The sequence below is a fragment of the Dermacentor variabilis genome, chromosome 7 (genome assembly GCF_050947875.1).
Source record: "Dermacentor variabilis isolate Ectoservices chromosome 7, ASM5094787v1, whole genome shotgun sequence".
NCBI lineage: Eukaryota > Metazoa > Arthropoda > Arachnida > Ixodida > Ixodidae > Dermacentor > Dermacentor variabilis.
In genome coordinates, this window is record NC_134574.1 from 20460414 (window position 1) to 20478835 (window position 18422).

At 46.9% G+C, this 18422-nt stretch overlaps 1 protein-coding gene across 9 annotated transcripts in view; it reads left to right on the top strand.

Moving 5' to 3' along the window:
* LOC142587361 (Kv channel-interacting protein 4-like) overlaps window positions 1-18422 on the top strand; it is a 323816-nt gene that overhangs the window by 221862 nt on the left and 83532 nt on the right. For all 9 annotated transcript variants that reach the window (XM_075698307.1, XM_075698303.1, XM_075698302.1 and 6 more), the window contains 2 exons: window positions 3181-3251; window positions 12656-12868. In XM_075698307.1, coding sequence (XP_075554422.1) covers window positions 3181-3251; window positions 12656-12868 — 284 coding nt within the window. The remainder of the gene's footprint in view (window positions 1-3180; window positions 3252-12655; window positions 12869-18422) is intronic.

Below are 18422 nucleotides of genomic sequence, written 5' to 3' on the forward strand. Positions count from 1 at the left end.
AGATATTGAATTAGTAATGAGAAAGGTGTAACCTCAGCTTACTTTAGTCGTGGGTGACATTAATGCGAGACTTGGGAAAAATCAGGCAGGGGAACGGGAGAGTGGAAACTATGGTATCGACTCTATAAATAGTAGAGGAGAGATGGTAATAGCATATGAAGTGACTTTGAATAATCAATGCCTTCTTCCTGAAACGCGGTAGCTGAAAGGGGACCTGGAAGAAACCTAATGGGAAAGAAGAAATGGAGTCTATGTAATGTGTCGACGCCAGCATAGTGCAGCATGTATAAATGTTAGGTAGGGTAAAGACAGGGATCATAGGTTAGTTAGATCTAGTATTGTCCTTCATTTGAAGAGATGAGGAAGAAAATTACTCATGAGAAAACAGGCCAACTAGACGCAATCAGGATTAAAGCAGAAGAATCCATGCTTGAGCTCGAAAACAAATATGCCGTCTTAGAACAAGAAGATAAAGTTGACATAAACGTACCGAATGAAACCGTAACCAGGCTGATTTCTGAAGCAGTAATTGAAATGGTTGATAAGGCACCAAAGAAGCAAGCAGGTAAGCTCTCACAAGTAACAAGGACCTAATATTAAAGAAACGACAAAGCATGCAACTAACTCAAGAAACTCAAATATAATTCCCGGATCTTCCAATATCCCTTCCATGAATTAAGGGATATTCGAAATTATAATGTCGGAAAGATTGAGGAGGCAGTAAAAAAGGGCCGCAGTATGAAATGAGTAATGAGAAAATTTGGCGTAGGATATGGCAAAATGCATGCAGTGAAAGATAAGCATGGTAATGTCAAAAGCAATTTAGATGATATAGTAAAACCAGCAGAAGAATTCTATACCCAACTGTCAGTACACAAAGCAGCCGCGCACACCTTCGTTGAAAGTAGTGATGAGCAGGATACAACGAGTTCCCTCTTTAACTTGCGATGAAGTTAGAAGAGGAGACATGTGCCGGGAAAAAGCGGCAGGAGAAGATGGAATAACAGTCGATTTACTTAACTATGGAAGTAATTTTAGGCTTGAAGTGGTTTCGGCCCTTTATAGGCAATGACTCACGTCTTCAACTGTACCAAGGTAGCTGAAAGATTGTGAACATTACACTAATTCGCAAGAAGGGAAACGTTAAATAATTGAAGAATTATGGGCCCATTAGCTTACTTTGAGTATTCTATAAGATGCTCACGAAGGTGATTTCCAATAAAATGAGGGCCACACTAGACTTCATTATAACCAAGAAAGCAGACGGGCTTTACGAACGGGTATTCAAAATTGGATCGCATCCATGTCGTCAATGAAGTAATTGACATGTATATGGTGTATCAACTACCTTTCTATATGGCTTTCATAGATTATGAAAAGGCGTTTGATTCAGCAGAGTTCGCAGCAGTCATGGAGGCAACCCTTAATCCCAGAGAACAGAAGGCTTAAATGAGTTTCTTTCAAATATGTTCAAAGACTGAACAGCTACTTTGGTCCTCCATGATGAAAGTGGAAAAATAACTATCAATAATGGACGATGAGAAAAAAAGGAGTGAGACAAGGAGACACAATCTATCCTATGTTGTTCACTGCATAGTTAGAACTATTCAACCTATTAGACTGGGAAGGATTCGGATTAGGATCAGAATTAAAGGCGAATATCTCAACAACATTCGCTTTGCAGGTCACATTGTCCTGTTTAGCAACACTGCGGGCGAATTTCAACAAATTATTGAAGACCTTCAGCGAAAAAGTGTGATAGTGTGGTTAAGATTCATATGCAGAAGACAAAGATAAAGTCTAATAGCCTGGAAAGAGAACAAGAGCCTCTAAAGTAGGCGCAGGAGTACGTTTATCTAGCTAAATTGCTCTCATGGGAACCTGCCTATGAGAATCATAACTTGCGGGAGAAAAAAATGGATTAAAGTGCATACAGGATGTATTACCAAATTACGACCGCAAGCTCACTGATATTTTTCAAAGCAAAAGTGTAAAATTATTGCATTTTATCGTCATTAACGTATGGGGCAGAAACTTGGAGATTCACAGATGAGCTTGAGAACAAGATAACGACCACGCAAACGGTGATAGAAATGAAAATTTTAGGATTAGGATTAGGAGACAGAAATATAGTGGTGTGAATTTATATCAATGGGGTAACCGATATTCTGGTTGGTATTAGGAGAAAAATCGTGCCGGTTTGACCGTGTAATCAATCATCAGAACGGCAAGTTGGGCCAATTGGTGGGGATTCATAGTAAGATTTGTTACAGTGCAACGCAAGACAAGGACAAAAGAATATCAGTTGAGAGTCAGCGCCGTGTCTTCGTTTTATACCTTTTTTGGTCCTTGTCTTGTGTTGTGCTGTAACAAACCTTACCATGTAACCTATGGGGCCGATAACCAGTGGATCTTTACAGTTATAGAGTAGGGGCCAATAGGTGACGTTCTTTCTGTTTACTTGATCTTAGCAATCGTTTCTTCAGAACTGTATTTACTTTGAGGTTCTTTTGTAGATAGCCTGGTGTTTACTAGAACATCGCGGTGTTACCGTGATTTTAGGAGATATGATGTGCTCAGTATGATATTTGATCAATTTCAAAGCACCTATCACTTTGCCTAACGCCACTGGGAGCTAGAGTTTCCTTCAGGCCTTGCAAGCTTCTTGCTCTTGCTACTGTTTCGGTACCGAAAAGAAAATAAACTTCATACTTGAACTTCTTAGCCGGCACACTATAGGAAGCTTTGTCGCACAGAGTGAACGCGCGCGAAACGAGACATTGCTGCTAAAATGACAGCATACTGTACGACCATGTGACTTATCTAGTATATCCGTCACAACTGCCAGTACAATAAAAGATTGTGGTCAGTAGATCAGGGGCCGCATGCAAATCTTCTTTCTTTGGTATGTCTTGGTTCGCACATTGTCGTATGTCAGCTACACGAAAGGATAAGTTAAAACTGCTGAATTACTTTAATACTTGCGGACTATTCCATAGGACGTCCTAATTACGTACCTCGCAGATAGTGCACCCCAACACGTCTCATCTTCAGAAGTCAGGAAGAACGATAAATACCGAGAGGCAAAAGCTTGTGTATGCCTTTTCTCGAGTTGTCCTTACCAGAATACTAATTGGAACTGGCTAAACTACCATTCCTCTGGTTTCGTTATGATTTCAGACACCACACTGTACGCGCACTACGTCTTTAAGGCTTTGGACAAGGACAGGGCCGGTGCCATTAACTTCAAGGTAAGGCTGATTTTCCTGTTTAAAATAAACTTTCTTTCAGTGTGTGCCCCGGAAATATTTTGTTTGGAATTGGATGGAAGAAAAAATTATCCGAGCTGCTTTGATTTTAGAGTAGAAACGCTGGCAAACTATAGAATATGAAAATGACAGATGGACAGATATGGATGGTGAAAGTGATATCTCATTGATAAAACTATGTCTTCAGGCTCTGTTCCCCACCACATGAGCGGTTAAGATTGAATGAAAAATTGCAGCTTTGGCTCCCATAGCACTCTGCCTTCAAAAAAAAAAGAAAAAACGGCAGCAGAGGCGTATCTTCTCCTAGGCTTCCAACAGGACACGAATAAAGAGAGGACACGAATGCTCTATACGAAACGGTTTCCTGTTGAGCGTTAGGATCACATTGTGACAGATGAAGGGGCGCTACCAAATAGCCACATTCGTTGACGTACACCTGCAGGTGCTGTGTCGATGATATCTACGGCCATTTGTATTTATGTGAGAAAATGGTGGCGTAGCCTATCATTGCGACTCAGCACATTGTACGCGTATGACAGGAGAAATTGTGTTTGCAGCACATTCCGAGCCAGACGCGTGTGCACGTCGCTTGCTGGCAATGTGACTGGAAGATAGAAAGGTCGAACCGCAAATAAAATGCGCTGTACAATGACTTGTACTCGTACACAAAATTCTCATGCAATCGCATCGTAGGCATATACTAGAATAGTAGCGCCACAGTGATGTTTGCGTGGGAATAAAGAAATACCAAAACTTCACGGAAATCTTTCCGGTTCTTCTGGAAAACATACATAAAATGTGTTTGCAAAGGAAGCGCTTCTGCTGAAAAGACACAGCGTAGACGCGCTGTTGCTAATTCTGGTGAAAATGATTCGCCCGTCGTACAATTTAGTGTCAAAAGATTCGGCATTTTTTTCACCTTTTAGTTGCTACTCTGGCGCGTGACTTGGCCTCTCACGTTCTTGCCAGGGGGCATCCACTCTACAGTTTTGTTCGTTCTCGCGATAACAGTTGCGAGAGTGTGGCCCCAAGAAACTTCCGGTCACGGGCCTTACCACTCTTTGCGCCGGAGCACAAAGCGCGGTTTTAAGTTGTTTTTCTGTGCAGCGAGTCTGTTTTTAGGTTTTCAGGTAAAAGACACGCACATTACACAATAAGACTAATAGATACCATTCTTTATATAACTTGCGGCAACAGGGATTTGTAAAGCTGTCGTTATGTACAGTGGAAAAGTGCTGAAAATCTACGGCCTGAAATTTTAACGCACTTCTATTACTCGATGTCGCCGCGAATGCCTGTCTTGCTTGACACATTCGGCGGGCTGCGCCAGTGAGCACAACCGAAAGCCGTCCAGGACCTATGTTTGTAAAGAGCGAAAGGATCTATACTGAATAATGTAATACAAATAAAAGACGTAAAGGAGATAGGCAAATGAAAAAAATTGCGAATGGGAACAGAATTGCATCCAAAAAAATAGAGGCTGCAGGCTGGGTGTAAAATAAGCTGCTGTGCAGGCATGAGAATGATAAAACTAACACAGAAAAACACACAAAATTAATCGTGTCAAAGGTGAAATATTTTATTGTGAAAGTGATAAAAGATATTGAAAAAAGCTGTTGACTCTCTTTCTTATCAGGTAGGAGACAATTTCCACAACAGTAAAAATAATCAAGGCTTTTGTAAAGAGGAAACTAGTAAGAAAGGAAATAATATACACTAAAATAGGAAAGAGAGAATGAACTGGCTTTCATAGCAGTGATATTTACTCAGGCGTGAAACAGAATCATGAAGCAATTTATGCGTCTGGCAGGTAGTATGAGGATCATTCATCCGATAGGAAAGAAATGACTCGCAATGTGCTGGAATGATGGGTCAGTTTCGGTTATGAGTTAGTTCAGAAAGAATTGAACAAGTTGTTGGCAGCTAGTGACATCTTAGGAGACATGGGAAGCCGCAGAAATATCCATTTGTGGTGGAATTGCTTGAGCGGTAGTGGAAGAACGCGAATAGTCAATAGCCTACAATGAGGTAAATAATGGTTCTTGAGAGAAATATAGGTGCAAAATTTGTACGGCCTACAGAAAGCATTTATGAGTCAGTATTTTGCTGCGTCCAGAAATATATTGTCACAGTCGGTAATGTGGGAAGAAGAGAAGATGATGGTGGCCTTGGAGACGACGAAGAAGAGTTAAGTTTTATCGCTGCTCTACGCTTGTTGGCTCCAACATTAAAAGCGATCTGTAAATAGACGCACATTTCTTCCTTCCCGTAACATCATTGGTGGAGGTGCCGGGTAATCATTTGCGCAAGACGGAGCTCCGCAGCAGACGTAACTTGGCCCTCATGTCATCCGAAGGAGAGAGTTCAACCACGGCCCCGTCGTCGCCACTGACGGTCATCATGGCCCAGCCTCGCGACCCTGGCATGTTTTCCGGGATCGACAACGTTGACGTCGCTGACTGGTTGCAGAATTACGAACGGGTCAGCGCACACAACGAGTGCGATAACGCGCTTACGCTGGCCAACATAATATTCAACCTCAAGAAAACAGCACGGGTCTGGTTCGAAACACACGAAGAAGCGATCACGAGTTGGGACCAGTGCAAACAGAAGCCTAGAGATTTGTTCGGCAAGCCCGTCAGCCGCCAACATGCTGCGCAGAAGGACCTTCGGACCCGTGTACAGACGTCCACTGAATCTTATGTGGCGTATATCCAGGACGTCCTCGCTCTTTGCCGCAAAGTGGCTAACAATATGGCAGAGGCAGACAAGGTCAGCCACGTTTTAAAAGGCATCGCGTACGTCGCGTTTAACCTGCTTGTTTATAAAAACATAACAACGGTCAATGAGATCATTAACGAATGTCGCCGCTCTGAGGACGCGAAGAGTTGCCGCATAGTTCAACAGTTTACGCGTCTACCTAATACCACAGATTTATCGACGTGCGAAGATATTTGTCCACCGCGTGAGCCCACCTCCTGCGAGAACGTCGTACGTATCGTTCGGCGAGAAATCGAAGCAGCGTCTCCTGCCACGCCAGTGACGCAGTACTTTGACGATTCCCGGCCGCTTGCGCCTCTCATTCAGTAGGTAATTCGCCAAGAACTTGCCAATGTCGGTCTTCCGTCCACATTGGCAAGCCGTCCTGACTTTGCTTCGTCTGCTGCCCCTGCCCCTGTTAATCGGAGCCAATACGGTACATATCCGAGCTATCGCAACCCCGCCGAATGGTGCACACATGACGGTAGACCCATGTGCTTTTACTGTGGACATGTGGGCCACATCTCTCGCCACTGTCGAAGCTCCTGGCCAGCCCACTCTAGACTAAGCTTTCCCGCCACCGCCGCTCCCCACTGAATCCTCGCCCGCCGTCACTCTCTACCGAGGTTGAAGATGCACCTCACAACGCTCGAGCCACCGCGACCAGCCGCTCGCCATCACCACATAGTCGCCGCTCCCGCTCGCCCCAGCCGCACCGCTCTCCATCCCCAGCTTACCGTCGCCGCTCTCCGACGGGAAACTTACTGGGGCAGCTCCTGGAGGTGACGTTGCTCTAGAACCCCGGCCTGAAATTCCTCTGCTGACCCTGCCTGCTAATCGGAACCTTCTAGACGTGGACGTGGATGGTTCGCCCGCTACAGCACTCATCGACACTGGGGCCCAAATTTCCATCATGAGTGCGGAGCTTCGAACGCGCTTGAAGAAAGTACCTACTCCTGCTCCGGCTCGACTGCTCGAGGTCGTCGACGGTGGAACTCCGGCTGTGTTTGGAATGTGTACTCCTCGTGTCAGTGTCGCCGGTCGCCACAGGTCCGTTTTGTTTAGCGTGCTAGAACGTTGCCCCCACAATGTGATCATCGGACTCGACTTTTTGACCGCCCATTCTGCTCTGATTGACTGTTCCGCCGGTGTTGCACAACTTGACCTACCCCTACCTGCTCCCGTTGACCTTCCTGCTCAAGCTCTAACTCAGCTTTGTTCCGCGGATATTATACGCCTGCCATCTCTTGCAGCAACCTGCATCCCTGTCTTAGCCTGCCCACCTGTACCACACGGAGACTACGTCCTTACTTCCACGACTTCAGTCCTGCTTTCTCACAATGTATCCTTCCCGCGCACCATCGCTTCTGTTTCAGACAATCAGACATGTCTTCCCATCTTACATTTCGGACAGGGCCCACAAGTACTTCCTCGAGGCATGTCACTTGCCACATTGTTACCGACGTTCGAGTGCCACATTTCCGCTCTATCTGTTGCGCCGTCTTCGACCAATGCTCGTTCGGCGCCTTCTACATAAGCCCCGACCGACAACTGTACAAAGATGATTGCACCGGACCTCTCGACCCAACAAGCCGCAGAGCTCCGTTGCCTCCTCGAGTCCTACTCCGACATTTTCGACCTGAACGATCGCCCTTTGCGTCAAACTGTGGTCGTGAAGCATCGTATAAATACCGGCGATGCAGCACCTGTTCGTCGACGCCCATACCGGGTGTCGCCTTCTGAGCGACACGTTATCTAGAGCGAAGTTGACAAGATGCTTGCCAAAGGGATTATTGAACACTCTTCCAGCCCGTGGGCATCCCCTGTTGTTCTCGTCAAAAAGAAGGATAACAGCTGGTGATTCTGCACTGACTATCGTCATCTAAACGCGATCACCAAGAAAGATGTATATCCACTTCCCCGCATTGACGATGCTCTGGATTGTCTCCACGGGGCCACTTATTTTTCATCTATAGACCTTCCCGCTGGATATTGGCAAATTGCCGTGGATGAAATGCACCGTGAAAAGACCGCATTTGTCACACCAGAGGGCCTATATCAGTTCCGGGTAATGCCTTTTGGCTTGTGCAATGTCCCGGCGACCTTTGAACGTATGATGGACATGCTCTTGCGTGGTTTGAAATGTTCCATCTGTTTGTGCTACTAGGATGACGTCATGGTATTCTCTTAAACTTTTACGACTCATCTTGCAAGACTTTCATCTGTTCTTTCTCTTTTTTGCACCGCTGGCTTGCAGCTCAGCTCGTCCAAGTGCCACGTCGGTTACCACCAAATAACCATGCTCGGACACCTCGTCGATTCGTCAGGCATTCGCCCCGACCCCGCTAAAGTTCATGCTGTGTAGAATTTCTCCGTACCAACTTGTGCCAAAGATGTTCGCAGCTTTATTGGCCTTTGCTCGTACTTCCGCAGGTTTGTGGAAAATTTCACCCATGTTGCCCGTCACTGACCTCCTGGGGAAAGACGTTCCTTTTTGTTGGGGCTCTGAACAAGCGTCTGCTTTCTCACAGCTCATCACGCTGCTCACCACACCTCCTGTTCGCGCCCATTTTGACGCTTCCGCACCGACAGAAATCCGCACTGACGCCAGTGGCTACGGCATCGGCGCAGTTTTAGCTCAACGCCAATGTGGGCACGAACGCGTCATCGCCTACGCTAGCCGCCTCCTCTCTCCAGCAGAGCGCAATTACTCGATTACTGAGAGCGAGTGTCTCGCCCTCGTTTGGGCTGTGGGCAAGTTCCGACCCTACATATATGGTCGACCATTTACAGTTACAACCGACCACCACGCCCTTTGTAGGCTTTCCTCCCTCAAGGGTCCTACCGGACGCCTCGGTCGCTGGGCCCTACGGCTGCAGGAATACACATACACTGTGGTCTAGAAGTCGGGTCGTCTACATCAAGACGCCGACCGCCAGTCTCGCCATCCCGTCGATGTACCGGATGGTTTAGTGGATGTCGCACCGATCTGCGTTCTTTGGCTCTCTGCCTTGCAAGACATTAGCGCTGTACAACGACGCGATGAGCCGTTACACCCCATTATCGAACGCCTGCTTTCTGATCCGTCTGACCCATCCCTCCACATGTTCGTACTACAAAATGGCATCCTGTATCGCCGCAACATGCACCCCGACGGGCCCGAGCTCCTAACAGTCATTCCGTGTCATCTTCGACAGATTGCCCTGCAGCAACTGCACGACGTTCCCACCGCTGGACGCCTTGGCGTCACGCGGTATTATGACCGAATTCGGCGATGGTTTTTCTGGCCCCGTCTTAACCGCTCCGTCCGGCGCTATGTTGCCGCTTGTGAGTCGTGTCAACGCCGGAAAAGAGCAGCTGTGCCACCTGCCAGACTGCTGCAGCCTTTGGATATACCGGCCGACCTTCTTCTCGCGTTGGCGTTGATCTTCTCGGAACATTCCCTATATCAAATGACGGAAATAGGTGGATTGCCGTCGCTACAGACTATGCAACTCGCTATGCCATTACTAGAGCCCTAACGACCAGCTGCGCGACAGACGTCGCTGATTGCTTCCTTCACGACGTTATCTTGCACCACGGTGCACCTCGTCAACTTCTCACCGATCGCGGCAAATACTTCCTTGCCAAAGTCATAGACGACCTGCTTCGATAATTTGGTACGAAACAGAAACTTACTACCACTTACCATCCTCAAACTAACGGTGTTACTGAACGCCTGAATCGCACATTAACTGACATGCTAGCAGTGTATGTTTCCTCCGATCATCGCGACTGGGACATGGCTCTACCATTTGTGACGTTCGCCTACAATACCTCGCGCCACGACACAGCTGGCTATTCACTTTTCTATCTCCTCTTCGGCCGTGAGCCAACTTTGCCTTTCGAGACACTCCTCTCGACCACGCTCGACTCGCCGACAGCGTACACTCGGTATGTCATAACCACAGCGACCCAAGCACGCCAGATTGCCCGCATTCGCCTTTCTGCTTCACAGACACGCCAGAAGTGCAGTTACTTCCAGCGCCATCACGATGTGCACTACGAACCAGGTGCTCTTGTGCTAGTTTGGTATCCAACTCGGCGTGTTGGTCTTTCGGAGCAATTCCTCTCGCGATACAATGGCCCTTACCGCATCCTTCGTCAGGTGACCCATGTCACATATGAAGTGTCTCTGCTGGATGCCACGGTGCCTTCACCTCTCTCTGACATCATCCACGTCAGCCCATCTCAAACCTTACCTTTCTCAGACCGATGAGCCGCACCAATAAGGTGCTTTTTCCGACGGGGGTGATGTCACAGTCGGTAATGTGGGAAGAAGAGGACGATGATGGTGGCCTTGGAGACGACGAAGAAGAATTAAGTTTTATCGCTGCTCTACGCTTCATGGCTCAGCCATTAAAAGCCATCTGTAAATAGACGCACGCTTCTTTCCCGTAACAATATTCAAAGCCTTTTCATGTCCATCAATACGAAATTATTCAATAAGATACAAAAAACACAGCGGGGTAACACCAGTGACCGCAATAGAACTGGTAGCGCTGTAAACTAGCTTATCATGCCTCTACACTATGGTGTGTGGGTACATAAAAAAAACGTTCAACGTCATGATGACGGAGCGAATGGCAGTAATTGTTTTTCGCCACGTTCATTCGGATATGCGGTTGTAAACGAGGCAATTATACGGAAACTGACAGGTTCTGTATGTGTGTGTAGCAGAGCGATCTGTAAATATAAATCACGTCAGGGATGAACGGGACAGTCCATGAACTGATGCACTAGTGAGACGTTCCATTCTATAGCCGTGGAAAGTGATTATGGTACAGGTTGTATAGATGGCGACTAATGCTGCTCTAGGAGAGCGCGACGTATAAGAGGCATCGGTGAATATGTGCAACAATGGTAATGTTGTAATAGTGCACACCTGCTGCAGCACAAGTTTTCAGAACAGAAAGCGAAATTTTACCGAGAGGTGATATTGTAAAGGGACAAGAGAAAAGAATATGCCATGTATATTATAGGCTCTAGCCACTGAAAGAGAGCGCTTTAGGATGGCAACAAAATATTGTAATTCTCTTTGTGCTTTGACAGCCTTTCTAAGGTATGGTATTTGATATCTTCAGCTCCGCCCCTTCCTCCTCTTTTCAGGGCGTACAACAATACAATGCGTCGCTAATTCTGGGAGTTGAGGTGATCTCTACCATCATTCGCAGTTGCAGAGACATGTTGCGCTCCATAAAACACAATTAACATCCTAAGCCCAGTGAAATTAACTACTGGTGAAACCGTGATAACGTGCACCTGTACTTCGCGTCTCTGCGTGGAGCGCGTAATTAGCCGCACGAGGAGCTTTTCCAAAGAAAAGCAGCCACTGTGTTCAGCGACCATATGAGAATGGATCGCGCAGTAAGTTAGCTGGGCTAGTATATGTCATAGCATTTTAACATATCGTCAAGGTATACATCGTCCCCAATCAAAGCGTAGTCGTAGAACGATTACGTAGCGACCGAGTTCCATTGCACGGCACACTGTGAACTTTGACTCATGCGGTAGCGTTACCAATGCAGATTTCTCTGACTCGCTGTGCACAAACCGTAAATGGAAGTTGCCCACTAAAAGACCAGTGTTTATTAGAAACACAGGCGTTGTGAGAGCTGCTAATGTGGCTGAATGGCTGTGGGGCAGTGCTGCGAAGCATGAGGTCACGGGTTAGATTCACCCCACAGCTGTGACACTCCAGTAAGATCAAAATAGAAAACTATTTTTTACTGCTCTTTGAGTGCTCTTCGAATAACATGTGCTATATTTTTTTGCATATTTCATGAATACTGGAGATACATCGACAAATTAACAGACGGTCCCAGAGGACAAGGCTGCATGGAGACCTCCCGTCAGGAAGTTATATAATCAATAATTGGGGCATTTAACGGCACTACGTTAGATAATACAGATGGACAAAATATTAAAAGAACTGTTCAAACTTCAATTCCTTATAATATAAGGCCACAAATACATTAAAAAACTCATAGTACTGGGCATTTATGACAAATGATAGCAACTGCTTTAGCGAAATTACTAATGAGGAAGAATGTTCAATGTGTGATAGGGGGCGATTTCGCAGTGATAACCCTGTAAAAAAGCATTATGCCTTCCGTTGTTCGAGTGTTCTGAAGGCGGCGAAGATTTTCCATCAGAAGGAAATCCGTTTAAGTTAGTATTAACAAGACGATTGCCCAATAACATATTGAATGAAATAAGTTATATACAGACTTGATCAGTACAACTATCAGATTAAACTGGAATGATTTATAAATAGAGAGCACTGTGGAAATTAGGAGTACACATGAAACATTAGAACTGTATGTATTGAATGTTATTATTCTAATACCTTGGTTCTTTGTGTATTGTAGTGACATCAGACAAGTTGAATAGGTATTTCCTCATGATAAATCACCATGTAAACTAAACTGGCACTCCACACTATGTCGTGTTTCATAGCCTGTGTATAGGTTTAAAGCGTTAGAGTCAACTCACCGATTAACTAATGCCTTATTAGAAGAGCACATCATGATCAGCCCTCCCCGCCCACCCAATGTCGGTAACAGTCTCCCTATTCTCATACGCAGGAGTTCGTGATGGGCTTGTCAGTGCTATCGCGTGGGTCACCGCAAGAAAAGCTTCAGTGGGCCTTCAATCTGTACGACATCAACAAGGACGGTGCGGTTACCCGGGACGAAATCTTCGAGATCATCTCGTCCGTGTACAGCTTACTGGGACACTGTGCGGCACCACACCCCGACGACCAGTCTGCAAGGGAGCATGCAGCCAGGGTCTTCCAGGTATATGCATATCATTAGAGGTCTAATATACCAAGTGCGCCTCAATAGTGGGCCACACTCAGAGAGTTCTCCAGAAAGTTAGACGTAGCGTGCCTGACACACCAACAAAACAAATCAACAACTCTTTCAGTATCTTCTTCCACGTTCTTGAATGCAGCTTTGCCTGTGGTGCTAGAAGTACTGCACCTGAGGCTGGACGGGGCTCAGAATAAAAATACATTCTTTGTGAATAGATCAGCATTTCGCCGTTGCTATATTTTACACACATTACGATCGTCCCGGTCAGAAACAATCGATAGCCAATTGGAAGTTACGAATATATACTGGCAGACTGAACTCCAGTTGACGTCTGAGTATGGGAAGCATTGCTGATTGGTGGAAAATGACTGTTTGAATAAGGAAATGTTATGTAGCGAACAGTTAGCAGATAATAAAGGCTGTAGTGTTTGTGGTTATTGTTTAAGACAGAATGTTTTTAATAGCAAGATATAAGAATAACAGCAAACTAAGATCCTCAAAGTAAGACCCCGAGGCACACAGTCCCACAGAAGATACTCAGTGGCACATATCATGTTGCCCTTGTGGTACATAATTTTAAGCTGCAATAGGAACAGCGTAGGACCACGAAAACAGCAAGTTAGACTGCACTCAACGCGATCAGCTCATTTAAAGAGCGAAATGCACCAGCGACACACGTACCCAAGAACACGTGGCTTGGACCCTCCAATACCTAGCCGTGCACGGCTTAGTGGTGTCTGGGGAAAGGAGCATCCTGGGTGTTTAGCGCAGGCCGGGTGTTCTGACCGGTAAGGTCCGAGGTAACGCACCTCGGTTGCCTCTGCTTCACCTAAACGGCGCCTACAAGTGACCCACCTGGAGGAAATCGGCAGTCGCCTTTACTTGTCCTCCTCTTCAATCTGCGACTTTGTTTCTCGCATTTTCATGAGTTTGGTATTCTACATTTTCATTTGTCTAATCTTCCATTCGCTTCTCACTTAAGAATTTTCGGACGGCAAGGGTAGACTGTGTGGACAGCCAAATTTGGGTATACCATATTTGGCTGTAGAAGAGGGGTACAGCTATCGTTTGCGGTACCTGTCCTTTCCAAATCGTGCAGTGTCCCCGCGTTGGGCTCCATGGTGCGTGGCTGGCGTTACTGGCGAACAATTCACTTTTACATATGACAATGCCATTCCCCCCCACTTCCTGCTCGCCCTCAGAAACGAGGGTACACCGAAGTTTTCAAGTTTCTTGTCCGAAAAATTGATAGCGCTGCCTTTAACTTTTGATCCAGGCTATAAAGCATCCAAGTTGGCAAGCGGTGATCTCTTTCTGGAACTCCGCGAAAAGAAAATATAAGTGTAATCCAGTGTCATTCGCGGATCTGCCACTCACAGTGGCATACACACCACTATGTGCACCACCCGTGGAGTCGTTTCCGAATTCGATCTGATGAAGGTGACTGAAGCTGAACTACTAGAAGGCGGAGTGATCAGAATGTGATAAATTCCAAGAGAATTAAGTTGAGGCGTAATGGCAAAGAGATCGAAACAAAGGACTTAGTTTGTTTAGTGGATCACATAAGCTGCTGACACCACTAAGGCAGGGTACATATAATCCGGGTTACATCCTGAATCCTCTCTGATGCTTTAAAAGCCAAAGATTTCGCCACAGTTCACGGAACTGCCAAGGCCGCAAGACTTGCGATAAATGTAGTGCCCAAGAACACACATCTGACAATGGCGAGTATGCTACACAATGCTAGATGGATACCACGCCGCATATTCGCGGTCGTGCCGTCCTGAAAAAGGGAAAAGAAATAGCAACAATCAAAGTGAAGGAAAACATATCGTTCAAGGAGGCACCCAGGCGGCTAGAGCTTTGCCAAAGTGGCGCATCAGCGGGCTGCGCCACAACGGCGTCCGGCGGCTGTCGGGCCCACACACAGACAGTGTCTCCCGCCTCCCCCCCCCCGTCCAACCACTGGAACTAGCGCTGCGCTGCCGTCTCGGAAGGAGGGGCATAGACCTCCGGGCTGGTGGCCTCACGGGTCTTGTCCTCTGAGACGAGGCGCCTGTCGACAGCCCCGGAAGAGGTGATGAACACAACACACATTCAGACGGCGCCTTTAAAGCCTAAGGAGCGGCGCGAGTCTCTCGACCGCTTCAAGAGAGACAAATTTCGCATCATGGCGACCGGGAAGGGGCCTGTGCACTCACTCGTCTCTCTGAAACACACCGCACAAAAACCACTTACATCGTGGATACAGAAATATTACTGTGCAACATCAGTGGACTCCGCCACCTCATTGATGTTATATAAATACTAAACAGGTTTAATCCAAAGGTTGAAGACACACACCCTAAACCAACACAGACAAACTTTCTCCACCAATATGTCATTTACCGGAGAGACCGCTGAGACGCTGTCGCGTGGTCCGGTGGTGTGCCTAGCTATAACGGTCGACAGAGGTATTGCCCGTCGCAACTGCAACTCCGAGCCTCCATTGAGGCAGTTGCTATTCAAGTAGTGATGTCGATAAACTAGTAACTACACGTCTGTACACGTTCCACTGAGTTATCAGGTCTCTAGAGCAACAATATTGATGAGCGCCTTCACCCTTACTTAGTCGTTGGTGATCTAAACGCGCATAGTACACTGTGGGGTGACTCTCGTTGGTATGCGAAAGGAGGGGTCATAGAAAGCATCTTACTCTCCTCAAGTGCATACTAGCATAACAAGGAACCGATATTTTATAACCCTGCTCACAAAACATTTTCCTCTATAGACTTAAGAATAGCATCCAGTAGAATCCAAACATCCGGAATGCCTTCATACGCAAGTAATTTTTACTATCAGTATTTCTTGACATAGAGGAGGCCTACGATACTACGTGGCGGAGTGTATAAGCGGGACTGAACGAGGACGTAAAAAGAAACAGATACACAGAAACAGCGCTTCTGAAGCGCTGTGTCTGTGGATCTCTTTCTTTCTACGTCCTCGATCAGTCGCGCTTATACACTCTGCCATGGATTCTAACCAGCTAGCCCACCAAAGTGTTTTAACTACATGGCGCTTTTGAATTATCCGGGATTTGTCTAGAATGGGCATCTGCGGCAGCTTACTGAGCGTTGTTGAAAAATTATAAAAAAGAATGGTTCCTGTGAGAGCTGGCAACGTCCTATCCCGACCACTCACTAAGGAGACAGTCTATTCCGAACTGACGTGCCGAGCTGCACTCTCTTTTTTGTAAAAATGATTTTTAACGCGACAGCGTTAAGGAGCTCATGTCGCAGAAAAGCCGGTGTCCTCGGCGTCGGCGTCAGCGGCGTTGGCCGTGAGCGATAAATCCGAGAAACACTTCATAAATAAAAAAACATCTTGCAAGATAGGCTGATGGGAATCGAACCAGGGTCTCCGGAGTATGAGACAGAGACGCTACCACTCAGCCACGAGTGTTTCTTTTATTATTACCGGCTTGGCAAAAGAAAGTACAATGTGAATATTACATGGCCATAAAAACAACTAGTCAATGCCGGATCAGTGTGGTGTGGTAAGAACGATGTAGGCTAGTCACTTTGCCCAAAGCACATAGCCAATCAGGGGGATCACTCTGTGGACAGAAAAATTCGCGTATATATAACATACTTTCAATGGAGTATTCATGTGTTGGGGCCTGAACAATGCGCTCATGTCTAATATCCATACGCGTTCGCAACACACTGCGCATGCACAGAAGCATTAACAGATCGACAGGCACTCCCTCTGGTTCCGCGCATGGCAGGAAGCGTATCCCGAAAGCACTCAACGGCAATTCCTTTTTAAAGCTACGTTTTAGAATATCCCTCAAAAACACTGCGTCGTGGCAGTACAAAAAGGTATGCTCAATCGTCTCCGGTTTTTTGCATATAAAGCAATTCAGAGACCAAGGTACAAAAATGCCTTTGCTTTGCAGCCACGGTTTCACTGGGAGAGTGCCTGTATGTAGTTGAAAAAAGAAAGATTTAACAGAAGCGCTTACCGGCATTCGTTTAACTCTCTTAAGAACATCTCCTTCTGAACCTAAAACAAATACTGTACGATACAATGGTACAGGCAAGAATACATCAACAAGATCTTTATACAACTTCTTACTAGTAACAGCGGCCAGATATTAACTAGAAAATCTTGCTTTTAGTATTTGGAAAGACGCGACCACTTCACGCAAAAAAGCACTTAAAGGCATTGGCCACGTATACATGGACGACACTACATAATCAGGCATTGAATCGCGCAGTCTAACTTGAGTCATTGTTCTCAGGAAAGCATCTTTTTGTTCACGCAAAAAAAAGAAACCTGCTTACAATCTGTTTGAGGAACAAATGTGACAACCCCACCCACAGTTCAACACTCTATGGAACACATTACTACGACTTGTACGTTCCCATGTTGAGGCCCAAATAAACATCGCAAATACTCTATGCAGCTTTTGCACAGAAATCCTCGTCAGACATAACGCTTGCATCACACAAAAGGTTTAAGCGACTGTGGGATGTCGTGTCTGCCGAAGGACGAATCCCAACATAAAAACGTAACGCTTCTTTATTCGACTAACGATGGCAGCGGACGGGCATACCAACGCTACGTTCGTCACAGTACCGGAAGGTAGAAGGCGCTCTTTCTCAGCCAGGCAGCCTGTTTTTATAGCCACCGTCGGTGGCGCATACCTCGGGTGACGTGGCGTTGGCGCTATGTTTTATCGACCATGCAGTCCAGCGTGCAGCTCTGTTATGCCGGGCCAGATGATAAAAAGACGGAGGGTGCGCAGAACTATGCGCGGAGTGTGTCGCCACATCACCCCCTCCGCCCCCCCCCCCGCGGAGTGGAGAGCCTTCAGGGCTTGAAAAAATCTGGGCAGCGTACGCGACGTCCGCTGCGTGTAGTGACAGAAGCAGGCTGCGATGTCGGCGGTCGTGGATAGACGTCTGTGGGTGTACTGGTATTCCCTGGTTCGGCGGAATCGGTGTAGGCCGGCTTCGGTGTAGGCCGGCTTCAGCCGGTCGATAGAGACGCGGACGGCGTTCCCTTTAATGCGCAGGGTGAAGGTTTTAACGCGATGGCGTTAAGGAGCTCGTGTCGCAGAAAAGCCGGTGTCGTCGGCGTCGGTGTCGGTGTCGGCGTCGGTGTCCGCGGCGTTGGCCGTGAGCGATAAATCACGGCAGGCACTTCATAAATAAAAAGCAACTTCCAAGATAGGCTGGGTGGGAATCGAACCAGGGTCTCCGGAGTGTGAGACGGAGACGTTACCACTGAGCCACGAGTTTGATGCTTCAAAGCGGTACAAAAGCGCCTCTAGTGAACGCGGTGTTGCCTTAGAAACGAGCTGTTTCTAAGGCTCAGGCGTGCGTCGCTTGCTCAGGCGCACATTTCGTTGCCGCGCCGAACGCTGCGTTGCTCGACGCTCACAGCGTCCGATGCGGGGCGCGTAGTCGCTGCGCCGTAGCCCATTGTCTTCCACCCCTTGGCGGGTCGACGGGAACGCTGTCGCGTTCCACTCTTGAAGGCGAAGCTTAAG